This window comes from Coregonus lavaretus, assembly GCF_964263955.1.
Source record: "Coregonus lavaretus genome assembly, chromosome: 10".
In the NCBI taxonomy this organism is placed as follows: Eukaryota; Metazoa; Chordata; class Actinopteri; order Salmoniformes; family Salmonidae; genus Coregonus; species Coregonus lavaretus.
In genome coordinates, this window is record NC_139997.1 from 14,115,302 (window position 1) to 14,131,773 (window position 16,472).

At 42.2% G+C, this 16,472-nt stretch overlaps 1 protein-coding gene across 1 annotated transcript; it reads right to left on the bottom strand.

The window, feature by feature from the left end:
- Positions 1-9,834: 9,834 nt before the first annotated feature.
- Positions 9,835-16,173, bottom strand: LOC311135719 (dual specificity protein phosphatase 4-like). Its single transcript, XM_084169745.1, has 4 exons — positions 15,672-16,173; positions 14,688-14,821; positions 13,528-13,747; positions 9,835-12,195 (listed from the first exon to the last, which is right to left on the bottom strand). The coding sequence occupies exons 1-4, from the start codon at positions 16,057-16,059 to the stop codon at positions 11,813-11,815; spliced, it is 1,125 nt and encodes a 374-aa protein (XP_084025871.1). The 5' UTR covers positions 16,060-16,173; the 3' UTR covers positions 9,835-11,812.
- Between the last annotated feature and the right edge of the window lie 299 nt (positions 16,174-16,472).

A 16,472-nucleotide genomic window follows, 5' to 3' on the forward strand; every position in this document is an offset into this window, starting at 1 on the left:
CCAATGCCTCTTCCTTGCTACTTTTCTTACAATTAAAGTAGTTCACTGAAGATTGTTTTGTCAGAATTTTAGACTGAATGGCTTTTGTTGAAGTTGAATGTTCCGCTAGAGGAGTATGGCCTTGTATTGACTACAGCTTATTTTTCTTTAAACCCAACACTACATACTGATACTGTACAGGACATTAATGGAAATGTCCAGAGGAAAAATGTACTGCCACTGTGAAACAGTACTGGCTGTGCTATGCATTCCTATAGACAGGAATTTGTTTTCAGTGAAGTGTGGGAGATGAATAGCTGTGAGGACAGAGTTGACCATTACCTCAGCGATCACCTGCAGGAAAAGATGTCAAGCTTCTCATTCAGGAGGCCGATTAGAAATCAGTCGATCAAAACAAGCAATCTATCCATTCAAAACAAGCAATCTATCATTGTCAAACAGAGCTAAATTGTGTTCTCTGCTAGATGATGTGGATGGCACTAGAGCAGGGCTCGGTTTCCCGATAGCGATGGAATTTAGGCTTACGACTGTTTTAACGACAGATCTTTCCTACAATGGCCGAAGATGTAACATGCGTTTCCCAAAACAACGCGCTGGCAGCAGAGAAAATGGTCACTAAGTGTGTCGTTGGAGCATGTGTAGCTACTGATAGGATCGAAATAAAGTGAGCGCTGCTTTTAGATCAGCTCTATCCATTCAAATCTTATATTAACATTCTAATTATGTCACAATACTGATGACGGATAAGCTCCTAGAGAGATACACCACATGACCGAAAGTATGTGGACACCTGCTTGTCGAACATCTCATTCCTAAATCATGGGCATTAATATGGGGTTGAGGTCAGGGCTCTGTGCAGGCCAGTCAAGTTCTTCCACACCTATCTCGACAAACCATTTCTGTATGGACCTCGCTTTGTGCACAGGGGCATTGTCATGCTGAAACAAGAAAGGGCCTTCCCCAAACTGTTGCCACAAAGTTGGAAGCACAGAATCATCTAGAATGTCATTGTATGCTGTAACGTTAAGATTTCCCTTCACTGGAACTAAGGGGCCTAGCCTGAACCATGGAAAAACAGCCCTAGACCATTATTCCTCCTCCACCAAACTTTACAGTTGGCACTATGCATTGGGGCAGGTAGCGTTCTCCTAGCATCCGCCAAATCCAGATTTGTCCGTCGGACTGCCAGATGGTGAAGAGTGATTCATCACTCCAGATAATGCGTTTCCACTGCTCCAGAGTCCAATGGCGGCAAGCTTTACACCACTCCAGCCGACGCTTGGCATTGCGCATGGTGATCTTAGGCTTGTGTGCTGCTGCTCAGTCATGGAAACCCATTTCATGAAGCTCCTGACGAACAGTTATTGTGCTGATGTTGCTTCCAGAGGCAGTTTGGAACAATTTTTTTCTGTCGTTAGTTCGTAGCCTAAGCTTTACGTCCTAACTGTAGCCCTTCAGCACTCGGTGGTCCTGTTCTTTGAGCTTGTGTGGCCTACCACTTCGCGGCTGAGCCGTTGTTGCTCCTAGACGTTTCCACTTCACAATAACAGTACTTACAGTTGACCGGGGCAGCTCTAGCAGGGCAGAAATTTGACGAACTGACTTGTTGGAAAGGTGGCATTCTATGACGGTGCCACGTTGAAAGTCACCAAGCGCTTCAGTAAGGCCATTCTACTGCCAATGTTTGTCTATGGAGATTGCATGGCTGTGTGCTCGATTTTATACACCTGTCAGCAAGGGGTGTGGCTGAAATGGCCTAATCCACTAATTTGAAGGGGTATCCACATACTTTTGTATATATAGTGTATTACCACCTACGCCTGCAAATATTGAGGCGGTTTATTCTAATGCTTATCCAATTTAAAATGCACTAAAAGTTTGGAGATTTAACGATATGCTCCTACGAAGGTTCTAATGATGAATTTAGCCTTAAAATGCTTTTGGAAAAACCGGGCCCTGGGTTGTTTAGCACAGATTATCCATTATATTGAACAGGGCCCGGTTTCCCAATAGTGATGGAATTTAGGTTTATGAGTGTTTTAGTCCAAAGATGTCACACATTTCCCAAAACACCCTGCAGTGCACTTGTTACAAAGTGAAACTTAACTGTGTCGTTACAGGAGCTGTCCCATGCTGAAAATTATTCCAGATTATAAACTGGGGGTTCGAGCCCTAAATGCTGATTGGCTGACAGCCGTGGTATATCAGACCGTATACCAGGGGTATGACAAAACATGTATTTTTACTGCTCTAATAACTTTGGTAACCAGTTTATAATAGCCGTGGTATATTGGCCATATACCACACCCCCTCGTGCCTTATTTCTTAAATATAAACTAGAGCTCACTGTAGCTCTTAAATGATTTATGACTATTCAAAGTAATATTTTTTTTTCAGATACAGTTTTCCCATAAAGAGATAAAAAATATTCTGTAGCCTTGTATGCATGTAAGTGTTTGTATTATATGTTTGTCATTTGGTATGCTAACTGTTCTCGTGCTATTTTGAATGCAATGTTTGATTATGTAAATTCTGAATTTCTTCAGTTTGTAAACTGTGAGCAATAATAAATCATGCAAAAGTCAAAGTTGCTCGTTCTTTCGTTAGATATAGAAAATATCAATGTGACCTAAAAATAGGATATGATGACAATGGTTTTCGTAATTGCTCAACAAATCATTGTAGCCTAAAGGCTGGCAGGAATTGAGCTTCAAATAGGCCTACAGATATTCTGCAATTAAACAAATAAAATAGGCTAATTAACCATGAAGTAGCAAGTTAAGCGACGTTGCCATAGACCTAATATGTTGACCTTTAGATTATTGGTTCGGCTACAGTGAAATGCTTAAGCTTTTAGATAATATGGCCTGTAGGCCTAATAGATACGAATATTGAAGCGGCTCCGACATAATGATCTAACGGCTTAATAATACTAGGTAGGTCTATCGATTGCACATAAATCTAAGTAATGTTAATATTTTTGCCTAAATCTAGTTTTTTTTAAATGTATTCTTGCTTCACTTGTTTATAATAACATTGCAAACTTTATATTAAACTATGACGTTTTCGGCGGTCACAGAGAGACAGATAAACATCTTAATTCTATGTTTAGTGTATATTTTATGTGTGTAAAGTGACGCTGGAGGGCAAACGGTGATCTAACCACGTACTTAACTGTTCTTACTAGTGGTCTGAGGCTGGCGTTAGATTTAAAGTGCAACGTTAATAAAGTCGGTTTTGGGAAACGGCTCGGAAATGTCAAGATGCTCTTAGGTCCTCTTATGAGGTTCTAACGATTAATTTAGGATGATTTTGGAAAACCGGCCACAAATACTCCAGTGGCTGCCCTAACAATGAAAATAAATGTCTTCAAAAAATGGAAGGCAGTTGGGAGGAGGCAAGATCAGCTGGGACCATTATAGCCAATGAGAGGGCATATACGCGTGTGAAGAACAGGCACAACGGTTTCCACTAGTTACCACAAACACAGTCAAAATTGTCTTTATCTTAAAAATTCATGAAAACAAAAATTGGTTTTTGGTTTTAATTTAAGGTTAGTATTAGGCATAAGGTTAGCAGTGTGGTTAAGGTTGGGGTTAGGTTTAAAATCACATTTTAAGAAAATCAATAGTAGAAATAGGCGGGGTTTATGACTTTGTTGCTATGGTAACTAGTGACGACCAGGCGCAACTCCGATACAAATAGTTTTTTTCTCAAAGTTGCCGGTGTGTCACGTGTCACTTATAACAACCTAATAATTACGAAACTTCTATTTGATCAAATAAGCCACACGTAGCAAATAATCCATTACATTTTTTGTTATCCAAATTCAACACTTTCTCATTGACCTCCATACAAAAACAGCTCGCCTGGCACCTTCTGGGGAAGATAGATTTTGGGACCAGTTATCACCTTTGCTTCGCGTCTTTCTCTCTGGCATTAGTCCCTTATTAGGAGGAGAGGATGAGAACCAGAAGTGTTTCGTCCCTCCAGGACCAACATGAACAGCCCTGCACTAGAGCTTGTTAGATGTGTGTATATTATGCATAGTGTATAGGCCTATATACTTATAGGGAGGGGATTTGCTCACGTCTGTGAAGTAGCATTTGATTAATACTTATAATCTGACAGAATGGAAAACAATAATGAAATCGATGTATTATAGCGTGTGTTTTTGTCATCTAAATGGCTAGGCTCCAGGTATAATCCCCATGGTATCATCATTATACCCAACACCTACAATGTGACTTCTATGGAGACATTTATGAGGATGTAGAATATTAAGATCGCCCACTAGGGGGTGCTATAACCCTACACTTATGTTAGGAAATGCAACACAGCTCCTCGAACGATTTTTTCAGACAGGACCGGACCTAGACCAGGTGATGAACAGACCATCACAATCCATTACGCTTTGCCGCAAAGATTGCTGTATTGTCTAAGGCTGGCTAAATCTAAACACCAGCCTTTTATCTTTGTGAGATCGCTTAGTAGTAGGCCTTTGATTATTTTGACATCATTACCTGTGCTTGCATTTATGATCTTGTGATTAGAACAAACACATTTTTTAAAAACTCAAGGTTGTATTTAAATATGAGTCATCAGCCTGCTTGGTGTAATAAGATGTAGGCCTATTTAAATATAAAGAATAACCCCACTATGTACATTGTGTTGTGTTACAGCCTGAATTCAAAATGAAAAAATAAAAATACACCCATCTAAACACAATAACCCATAATGACAAAGTGAAAAAATGTTTTAGACATGTATTGAAAATGAAATAAAGAAATATCTCATTTACATAAGTATTAACACCCCTGAGTCAATACATATTAAGAATCACCTTTGGCAGCGATTACAGCTGTGAGTCTTTCTGGGTACATCTCTAAGAGCTTTGCACACCTGGATTGTACAGTATTTGCACAATATTATTTTTTTAATTCTTCAAGCTCTATCAAGTTGGTTATTGATCATTGCTAAACAGCCATGTTCATGTCTTGCCATAGATTTTCATGCCGATTTAAGTAAAAGCTGTAATTAGGCCACTCAGGAACATTCAATGTCGTCTTGGTAAGCAACTCCAATGTAGATTTGGCCTTGTGTTTTAGGTTATTGTCCTGCTGGAAGGTGAATTTGTCTCCCAGTGTCGGATGGAAAATAGACTGAACCAGGTTTTCCTCTAGGATTTTGCCTGTGCTTAGATCTATTCAGTTTCTTTTTATCAACAAAAAAAACTCCCTAGTCTTTAACGATGACAAGCATACCGATGACATGATGCAGCCACCACCATACTTGAAAATATGTTAGAGTGGTACTCCGTGATGTATTGGGTTAGCCCCAAACATAGCACTTTGTATTCAGGAATAAAGTTGATTTCTTTGCCACATTTTTTTGCAGTTTTACTTTTTTTATTTTATTTTATTTCACCTTTATTTAACCAGGTAAGCCAGTTGAGAACAAGTTCTCATTTACAACTGTGACCTGGCCAAGATTGTCAAGGTTGAGTGTAGATGTGGTGTGGAATCAAGCGCAGGACACACAGAGGCTTCGTACTAGCGTCTTTAGTGAAGACAAAAAAGAACAAGCCAAACACGGCTAAATACAACCTGGCAGGCAAGCGAACTTTACGCACACCGGTAAAGTACAAACAAAAGGCACACACTGTGCGGAACTCTCTTCAAAAACAACACAGAGAGAATAAACGAACTAGCATCCCAAAATGACACAAACAATTACACACAACACATGACAAAACCCAAGAGAACTTATAGGACGCATAATTAACACTAACAAGGAACAGGTGTAACAAAACAGACAAAACCAAACAAACATCGAAACATAGAACGGTGGCAGCTAGTACTCCGGAGACGACGACCGCCGAAGCCTGCCCGAACAAGGAGAAGGAGCAGCCTCTGCCGAAACCGAGACAAAGATAAAGCAAAGCAGTGCGATAAAAACAACAACACAGAGTTACATATGGGGTAAACAAAACATAAAGTCAAAAATACAACAGAAAATATATATACAGTGTGTGCGAATGTAGTAAGTTATGGAGGTAAGGCAATAAATAGGCCATAGTGCAAAAATAGTTACAATTTCGTAATTAACACTGGAATGATAGATGTACAAAAGATGATGTGCAAATAGAGATACTGGGGTGCAAATTAGCAAAATAAATAACAATATGGGGATGAGGTAGTTGGGTGGGCTAATTTCATAATGGCTGTGTACAGGTGCAGTGATCGGTAAGCTGCTCTGACAACTGACGCTTAAAGTTAGTGAGGGAGATAAGAGTCTCCAGCTTCAGAGATTTTTGCAGTTCGTTCCAGTCATTGGCAGCAGAGAACTGGAAGGAATGGCGGCCAAAGGAGGTGTTGGCTTTGGGGATGACCAGTGAGATATACCTGCTGGAGCGCAGACTACGGGTGGGTGTTGCTATGGTGACCAGTGAGCTAAGATAAGAAGGGGATTTGCCTAGCAGTGATTTATAGATGACCTGGAGCCAGTGGGTTTGGCGACGAATATGTAGTGAGGGCCAGCCAACAAGAGCGTACAGGTCACAATGGTGGGTAGTATATGGGGCTTTGGTGACAAAACGGATGGCACTGTGATAGACTACATCCAATTTGCTGAGTAGAGTGTTGGAGGCTATTTTGTAAATGACATCGCCGAAGTCAAGGATTGGTAGGATAGTCAGTTTTACGAGGGCATGTTTGGCAGCATGAGTGAAGGAGGCTTTGTTGCGAAATAGGAAGCCGATTCTAGATCTAACTTTGGATTGGAGATGCTTAATGTGTCTGGAAGGATAATTTACAGTCTAACCTGACACCTAGGTATTTGTAGTTGTCCACATACTCTAGGTCAGACCCGCCGAGAGTAGTGATTCTAGTCTGGTGGGCGTGTGCAAGCAGCGTTCGGTTGAAGAGCATGCATTTAGTTTTACTAGTGTTTAAGAGCAGTTGGAGGCTACGGAAGGAGTGTTGTATGGTGTTGAAGCTCGTTTGGAGGTTTGTTAACACAGTGTCCAATGAAGGGCCAGATGTATACAAAATGGTGTCGTCCGCATAGAGGTGGATCCGAGCATCACCAGCAGCAAGAGTGACATCATTGATATACACAGAGAATAGAGTCGGCTCGAGAATTGAACCCTGTGGCACCCCCATAGAGACGGCCAGAGATCCAGACAACAGGCCCTCCAATTTGACACATTGAACTCTATCTGAGAAGTAGTTGGTGAACCAGGCGAGGCAGTCATTAGAGAAACCAAGGCTATTTAGTCTGCCAATAAGAATGCGGTGGTTGACAGAGTCGAAAGCCTTGGCCAGGTCGATGAAAACGGCTGCGCAGTACTGTCTTTTATCGATCGCGGTTATAATATCGTTTAGGACCTTGAGCGTGGCTGAGGTGCACCCATGACCAGCTCGGAAACCGGATTGCATAGCGGAGAAGGTACGGTGGGATTCGAAATGGTCGGTGATCTGTTGGTTAACTTGGCTTTCAAATACTTTCGAAAGGCAGGGCAGGATGGATATAGGTCTGTAACAGTTTGGATCTAGAGTGTCACCCCCTTTGAAGAGGGGGATGACCGTGGCAGCTTTCCAATCTCTGGGGATCTCAGACGTTACGAAAGAGAGGTTGAACAGGCTAGTAATAGGGGTTGCGACAATTTCGCCGGCTAATTTTAGAAAGAAAGGGTCCAGGTTGTCTAGCCCAGCTGATTTGTAGGGGTCCAGATTTTTCAGCTCTTTCAGAACATCAGCTGTCTGAATTTGTGTGAAGGAGAAGCAGGGGGGGTGGGGGTGCATGGGCATGTTGCAGCGGAGGGTGCAGAGCTGGTGGCCGGGGTAGTGGTAGCCAGGTGGAAAGCATGGCCAGCCGTAGCAAAATGCTTGTTGAAATTCTCGATTATTGGTGGTGACAGTGTTTCCTAGCCTCAGTGCAGTGGGCAGTTGGGAGGAGGTGCTCTTATTTTCCATGGACTTTACAGTGTCCCAAAACGTTTTGGAGTTAGTGCTACAGGATGCAAATTTCTGTTTGAAAAAGCTAGCCTTTGCTTTCCTATCTGATTGTGTATATTGGTTCCTGACTTCCCTGAAAAGTTGCATATCGCGGGGGCTGTTCGATGCTAATTCAGTACACCACAGGATGTTTTTGTGCTGGTCAAGGGCAGTCAAGTCTGAGGAGAACCAGGGGCTATATCTGTTCTTAGTTCTGAATTTTTTGAATGGGGCATGCTTATTTAAGATTGAGAGGAAAGCACTTTTAAAGAACAACCAGGCATCCTCTACTGACTGAATGAGGTCAATATCCATCCAGGATACCCAGGCCAGGTCAATTAGAAAGGCCTGCTCGCTAAAGTGTTTTAGGTAGCGTTTGACAGTGATGAGGGGTGGTCGTTTGACCGCGGACCCATTACGGACGCAGGCAGTGATCGCTGAGATCCTGGTTGAAGACAGCGGAGGTGTATTTAGAGGGTAAATTTGTCAGGATGATATCTATGAGGGTGCCCATGTTTACAGATTTAGGGTTGTACCTGGTAGGTTCGTTGATAATTATCTACAGTAGATTGCAACCCCACCCCCTTTGGCAGTTCTATCGAGACGGAAAATGTTGTAGTTGGGGATAGACATTTCTGAATTTTTGGTGGCCTTCCTAAGCCAGGATTCAGACACTGCTAGAACATCAGGGTTGGCGGAGTGTGCTAACGCAGTGAATAACTCAAACTTAGGGAGGAGGCTTCGGATGTTAACGTGCAAGAAACCAAGGCTTTTACGGTTACAGAAGTCAACAAATGATAACGCCTGGGGAGTAGGAGTGATACTGGGGGCTACAGGGCCTGGGTTAACCTCCACATAACCAGAGGAACAGAGGAGGAGTAGAATAAGGATACGGCTAAAGGCTTTAAGTACTGGTCTTCTAGTGCATTGGGTACAGAGAAAAAAAAGGGCCGATTTCCGGGCGTTGTAGAATAGATTCAGGGCATTATGTACAGACAAGGATATGGAAGGATATGAGTACAGTGGAGGTGCCTTATTGCAAACAGGATGCATGTTTTGGAATATCTTTATTCTGTATAGGGTTACTTATTTTCCCTCTGTCATTTTGGTTAGTATTGTGGAGTAACTACAATGTTGTTGATCCATCCTCAGTTTTCTCCTATCATAGCCATTAATCTCTGTAACTGTTTTAGTCACCATTGGCCTCATGGGGAAATCCCTGAGCGGTTTCCTTCCTCTCTGGCAACTGAGTTAGGAAGGACGCCTGTATCTGTAGTGACTGGGTGTATTGATACACCATGCTCAAAGGGATATTCAATGTCTTTTTTTTTACCCGTCTACCATCTACCCTTCTTTGCGAGGCATTGGAAAACCTCCCTGGTCTTTGTGGTTGAATTTGTTTTTGAAATTCACTGCTTGATTGAGGAACCATACAGAGAATTGTATGTGTGGGGTACAGAGATGAGGTAGTCATCATTTAATGTTAAACACTATTATTGCACACAGACTGGGTCCATGCAACCTATTATGTGACTTGTTAAGCAAATGTTTACTCCTGAACTTATTTAGGTTTGCCATAACAAAAGGGTTTAAATGCTTATTGACTCAAGACATTTCAGCTTTTCATTTTTAATTAATTTGTAAAACTTTCGAAAAACATAATTCCACTTTGACAGTGGCACAAAATCTCAGTTTAATCCATTTTAAATTCAGGCAGTAATACAACAAAATGTGGAAAAAATCTAAGGGTGGGAATCCTTTCTGAAGGCACTGTAGTCCCTCCCAGATACCATGTATGATATTTCATGCAAGTAAGACAGAGAGATTTCCTTTTTTTAAGAACATTGTTGTATTTCACAATGGAATTTTAGGAATAAATAAAGCATATACAATTCAACAAAAACATAGGGAAAAGTTTTTTTAAATGTCAACTGATATTGCCATGATGAGACAACAGCATTTCACTTGACACAGGTAGAAAGTATTGCATTGTTCAATGATTGTGGACCAGCGAACGCCTCTCATCTTCATATAATTTACATACATACCCTCGTTCAAGAACAAAAGCACATTATAGGTGTCATCAGTTACCACCTGGTCTCATAGTAATAATAATGTGCAAATTAATTCAAAGTTATAATACGATATTGCATCACTTAAAAGTGCTCTATAAAAGGTGCCAACATTCTTCAAAAAGAGGAGGGGAGTTAAATCCTGTTTTCCCAAAAGCCTTTGCTCTGGCTCTGATCATCGCCTGTGCCAGTGCTTCCAGGCAATATTTTCACTCAGAGAACGACATGAAAAGAAAAACAATGAACCATTTCACGAGTCAGTCCAGTGGCGGCACACACTAGCACTTTTCTCCCATCTCATGTATATTTTTTCCCAGTGATGTCGGATATTCCAGTGTGTCTGTTTTCTTAGGGGTGTTTGTGCGTGGCCGGGAAATTGTCCCTGTTGGTTATTGTGCATTTGGACAAGTTTAGAAAATAGACTGGATCTACTAGACATTGGTGGAGTAACAGTGATAAGACAAAGAAACAAGCCATAGGTCTGTTCCCAACTAACTCCCTCCTCCAACAAGCATTAAACCAATCAACATCCATGGTCTGAACAGAAATAGTACCTATGTAACAGACAACAATATGCCTCCATGCAGGAATGAAAAATGACAACATTCTTATCTTGAGAATTTGAAAAAAATCATTATTGGTAAGGCAAACAGCACTTCTCAAAGATCCGGTCTTTATCGATGAGCGAATACACACATATGAAGCTAAAAACATGATCAGAACTACACAATGTAGTACTTTGGTGGTAACTGGGAAGAGAGAGAAATGCATTATTGCTCTACTTGGGGGAGAGGAACAGATAGGATTACATTGTCTGTATTGCAGTGCTGACTTGAAATGGTTTGTTGTTGCCGTTTAGAGATTTGCCAGTTTATCTGCCTCAGTCTGTTTGAAAAGAAAAGGGGCACATCCAAAAGCGCTGGAAAGAAATATCCTATACCTTCTCTGAACAAGGCACTGAACAAAAAACAGAAAAAAATGACTAGACCCCCTTTCCCCTCAAAAGCATATCTGTCCTTCCGACCGAGCTTATTACATGGAACACCAAGGGCTATGTAGCAGGGGCTCAGACGTTCATTTGGCACTGTCTCAGAAAGCTAGTCTCTCCATCTCAGCGGCTTCTCCTCCTCCGCAGGGGGGACTCTTTTATTCAGTCATTCATCAGCAGTCCAGCTCCAGGAGAGGAGGGGGTGTGTGGGAGAGAGGATGGGGATGTCAGGGACAGGAAGCCGGACAGGACGCTAGCAGAGCACCTGTCACAACTGAAGAGCCTCCTGCGCTCCATCAGGAAGCCACTACATGACTGAGCACTCTCTTTCTCCCCCCTCCCCTCTTTGCTCTTTCATTTTCTCTGCATCTCTGCTCACGGCCATTCATCCCTCTCAACAGGACCGGAGAGGCTTTGGAAAACTCCACAGGAAATGAAAAAGATGGACTTCAACTTTAGAATTCTGCCACCCCGTCCTTCCTGTGTCCACCTTCACACTAAAACACAGGAACTGCATCTCTTCTTTAGCCTGTTTTACGAAAAAGTGTATTTATTAGTCACCATATAGTGATGAAGGTGTATGCGTGAGTGCCATATTCTATACAGTTTTTTGTGTCAGGCAGCAGGATAGGCACCCTCAGTTTTTGTTTGTCAATGGACTTTTGAGCTTATATCAGGTAGGAGAAGAGAACCTCTCTCTCTTTGCTCTGGATAGTGAGAGGAATGGGGCAGTGAGACTTTGTAGGGGCGGGGCATCAGCAGCTGGGCGAGGTTGTGATTGGACTCTGCAGGTAGGCCAGGCTGCTGGGCTGGCCATGTGCTACCACGGAGACGGGAAAGCTGAAGATGAAGGGCGACGTAGGGCTGGAGGAAGACTTGGGGCCCAGGCTGGTTGCAGAGGGGCTGGCAGCCTCCACCGCGCATGACGTGGCCAGCACCTGGGACTCGAACTGCAGCAGCTGACCCATAAAGCTGAAATTGGGGGAGATGATACTGCGGCGCTGCTTGACGAACTCAAAGGCTTCGTCCAGCCGAACACGCTTCTTCTTCATCAGGTACGCCAGGCAGATGGTGGCAGAGCGAGAGATGCCCGCCTGGCAGTGTACCAGCACACGCCCATTAGAGTCTTTCACAGAGTCTGAAGAGAGAGACACAGAGAGATAGGGGGGACAGAATTGACTCAGGACATACTGTAGATATGCACAGGATAGGTAATACATAGTGCTCAGGGTCATCTGTTGTCATGGTCTGTTGTCATGGTCTGTAAGCTTTGTTGATAGACACATATCACTTCACTGATTTGTTTTTCCTCATGGTTCTCATCCACACAGACGACCACAAAGGCACACGCCAGGCTCTTACACCTCAGTGTCTCATAAGCAATATATTAGTCTGTAGCCCTATAAAATAACAAACAGCAACACTATGCACCCCAGAACAAAGACATGCAAATGTAGATCCTGCACCCAAGACACCTACAGCCCTTACCATACATAAGCATTTCTCACCATGAGAAATAGCAACCACAGGGGAGTTGCCCTCATCACAGGGAGGCCATTATGAGTAGAGTCCACACAACAAAATGTGTGTCCTAATGCCCAAATATTTATATGTGAGTAGAATGTCATAAATACTAATTAAAACACAGAAATTGTGTGCAGTCGTGTTCTCTCGCGTGGACATACACAGATATTAAGGTAACTCCAACTAACGCGGCACCACACCCAAGAACAGTGGATGAGTCATACTCTGGTCCCTAAGCAGCTAACTCTGATGCATTCAAGCCCATAGACGCTTACAAACACACACACACCTCCAAACCTACTGAGGTCTCCACACACCAGTGCAGCAGGCTTCCATGTGGAGTATGACGCTAGGCCCTCCTATTCTCCCTCATGGTAATCTCTAACCATGGTAATCTCTAACCATGGTAATTACTATAATTCAGCTCTCCTCTACCTCCGTCATCCATATCAACTAAGCACACTGAGCATTGGTAAAACTCATACTGAGATTCTGCATAAGCACACTATTTATTGTCTATTTAATACCAATTATTTATTCTAAAATGTTCTCCTTTCACTTAGGCTAGTACCTGGCCGGGAATTAAAATGTTATCTTAAATACATTTTGCCACCGTGGTTTGAAAAATACTGCCACCCATTACTCATACACTAGGAGTAATTATCAAAGGAGCCATCTGTTTGAAATGTTCTTGAAGAGACATCAATTGAAGTGACACTCTTCCCTGCAAAATGAAGACCTTCAATCACATGACCAAATGAACATTGTACTGAGCTATGCTGCAGCTACAGGGACCATCATAGACCATGTCATTCTCCTCCTGCTCATGATGATGATGAAGATGTATTAGTCTAAGTCCCAAATGGCACCCTATTCCCTTTATAGTGCACTACAAGGTATAATTTGGGACAGATCCCATGTATTCTTCTAAGAAAATTAAACTTACCGATAAACTCAATGGCTTCTATGAACCAGGAGCTGATGTCCTCTTTGTGGTTGTCCTCCACAGGAATGCACTTGTACTGGTAGACCCCCTCGAAGTGGTTGGGACAGTTAGAGGACACGTTGAGTAAGGCAGAGATGCCCATGCCGTCCAGCATGTCCTTTTTGGAGGCATGGAAGGCACTGCCAAGGTACAGGAAGGGAAGAATCTCCACTGGACCAGCCTGGAACATAGAGAAGACAAAGTTGACATTAATACAGAGCCAAGAGAGAATAGAGGCACATTTACAGTCAGAATGTCTCTTTCAAACATTACAAAGTAACAAAATTAAGAAGACTGGAGAAAGGGCCTAATTACAATCGACAATCAATAAATAAAAAAAGGTTCTGATAAATACAATTTACAGTATGCACTTTATTTGAATTATTTTAATATTAAGGTTGCAGCAATATGGTCTGAAATTGGGTCCTAAAATATAGGCCAATGACAACTCAAGAAGTTGATATACTGTATTTTCAGCCAGTTTATTGATTTGGGCCCTGTTATGGCATTGCTTCTATGGGCCCCGGCTTCAAACGGCAGAAATTATCGATAAGGCCTGCTTAAAACAGATAGTGAAGGAAGGCAGGGGCAATGTTGGTCACACATGCCTACCCTACCACCCCCTCCAGCAGTGAAAGAGATAAAAAAAAAGGAGGCACAGCTGGTGCTCTTATCGAGACGAAAAAGCAACGTTAGGCCTAAACCTAGATGACTCCCGAGTGGCGCAGTGGTCTAAGGCACTGCATCGCAGTGCTAGCTGTGCCACTAGAGATCCTGGTTTGAATCCAGGCTCTGTCGTAGCGGCCGCGACCGGGAGACCCATGGGGCGGCGTGCAATTGGCCCAGCGTCGTCCAGGGTAGGGGAGGGAATGGCCGGCAGGGATGTAGCTCAGTTGATAGAGCATGGCGTTTGCAACGCCAGGGTTGTGGGTTCGATTCCCACAGGGGGTATGAAAAATAATAATGTATGCACTAACTGTAAGTCGCTCTGGATAAGAGCGTCTGCTAAATGACTAAAATGTAAATGTAATGACTGGAATTTACGAGTCCCCTGGTATTTCACTCAATGTCACACATTCCGTCAAACTCGGTCACCGATATAAACAGGTCCCCTTCTTTACCTGGTCATGGTGCGACGTCTGTGGAGTTCCACAGGAAGAACATGAGTCCAAACTGGACTGGGTAGAGAACGAGGATAACGTTTTGGTCTTCAAACAGAACTCGGGATACTCCGTGAAAAATCTGTCGTAGCCCCCTGTGAAAAAAATATGAACGTTAGACATCAGGATATTTTAATCAAAGGCCCTTCTCAAGTCAAAATAGCCTAATAGCTCACCTTGTGCGTATATCATTTACAAATTAGCCTACCTAGCATAATACATATAGGTCATTTTTCTCTATAAAAGCCTAATTAAATATCTCTGAATATGTACATAAAACATTATAGAACAGCAATTATAATTGGGATTTCCATTGAATAAAAAAGGCTTATAATTTGGGTATGCCTAGTGGTTTTCACCTAAATTAAATGTGAAAATGGAAAAACCTAGTCGAATTTATGAGAAAAAATTGCATTTCCCCATAAACTTACAATAATTTATTGAGAAATAGGGTATACTCTTGGGATTATCTGGCAACACTTCATGTTTCAATGTTCAATGCGTGTTCGTCATTTTGATCTCATAATGAGCAATTTGCAACAATAACCATTCTAAAATATATATATTTTTTAATTAATACATTTGCTGATGTGAAATCTTGAAGATTATCCAATTTTTGGGGCTCACAAGACACTCGCTGTAGCACATCCTCGTGCACCCAGACTTGGCTCTCTTCGCATTACCTCATTGTTAGCGCCTAGTGCCTGCTTGTGGGTTGAATTGTGCAGCAATACAAAATGGCACTAGATGTACCATTTTAAGCTGGTTAAAAAATAATTTTAATAATTCTAATAATAACATTGTAATAACACATTTGTCAGATATAATGAAAATTCTGTGCTATTGAAGGATTATTTATGCTTTTTATGTTATTTATGCTTGTAAACAATGTCATTGGGCATGTTTTTATTCTGATAACCTATTAAGTGCATTGTGATCATTTACCTTTTAGTATAAATATTTCAGTTCCAAATGTGTCTCTGTACACTGCATTTAGCACCAGAGTGATTGTGCTATCGTCTTTAACCGTGTCTATGTCGGGCGTCCTCTCGTCGTAGAGGATCACAGCGGAGTACAGTCCTGATTTCAGCCGGGATTTGACCTCTTCATCACCCGATAGAATCTGGTCTAAACTCACCGAGCCCTTCGCTCGCCTTCTCACAATGGTGTTACAGCGGATATTCACAGCGCTCCGAATGTGTCCAGCACTAAACGCCAAGAATGATCTGCAGTCCAGCACCAGGCATTTCGCACTGTCGTCCTTCAACAACCTTTTCAAAACGTTGCAATCCATTTCGCAAAGTTCATCCATAATAACCATATTTTCCTCCATAATGAAGATAATTCTGTTTTTCGTGTTGAAGAACACGAAGAGAGTGCAGGATGTGTCTTAATGCTGAGCAGTTCCTGCGCAATGTTGTGCTCTTATTCTCCTGAGAGCATTACTATCACGAGCAGTCACCTCTTTCCGTTTTATGAATGGGGCCTCTGCCGCCAGCCCCCATAAAAAGGGTGGTGGCGTCACGCTGGAGGTGACGTCACCCGCTAGTAAAATTCTCTCCTCTCTTTTCATTCATAAAAAGTCAACGATCGATGCCAACAGAATAGGAGGTTGCCGCTGCCAAAGCTCGAAAATGATGTTGACTCTCTTCTTAATGACAAAGTCAAATGCAAAATGCCATATTTCTTTTCCCAAGGCAAATCTTCTGTAATGATATTAGTAGGCTACCTTTCCTATTACTATTT

Excerpts from the sequence above, each read along its gene's own strand:
- LOC311135719 (XM_084169745.1), bottom strand. The coding sequence starts at position 16,059 with ATGGAGGAAAATATGGTTATTATGGATGAACTTTGCGAAATGGATTGC. Across the intron at positions 13,748-14,687 it reads AGACGTCGCACCATGACCAG|GCTGGTCCAGTGGAGATTCT; the intron begins GTAAAGAAGGGG and ends TCTATGTTCCAG. Across the intron at positions 12,196-13,527 it reads AGAAGCCATTGAGTTTATCG|ACTCTGTGAAAGACTCTAAT; the intron begins GTAAGTTTAATT and ends CTCTCTCTTCAG.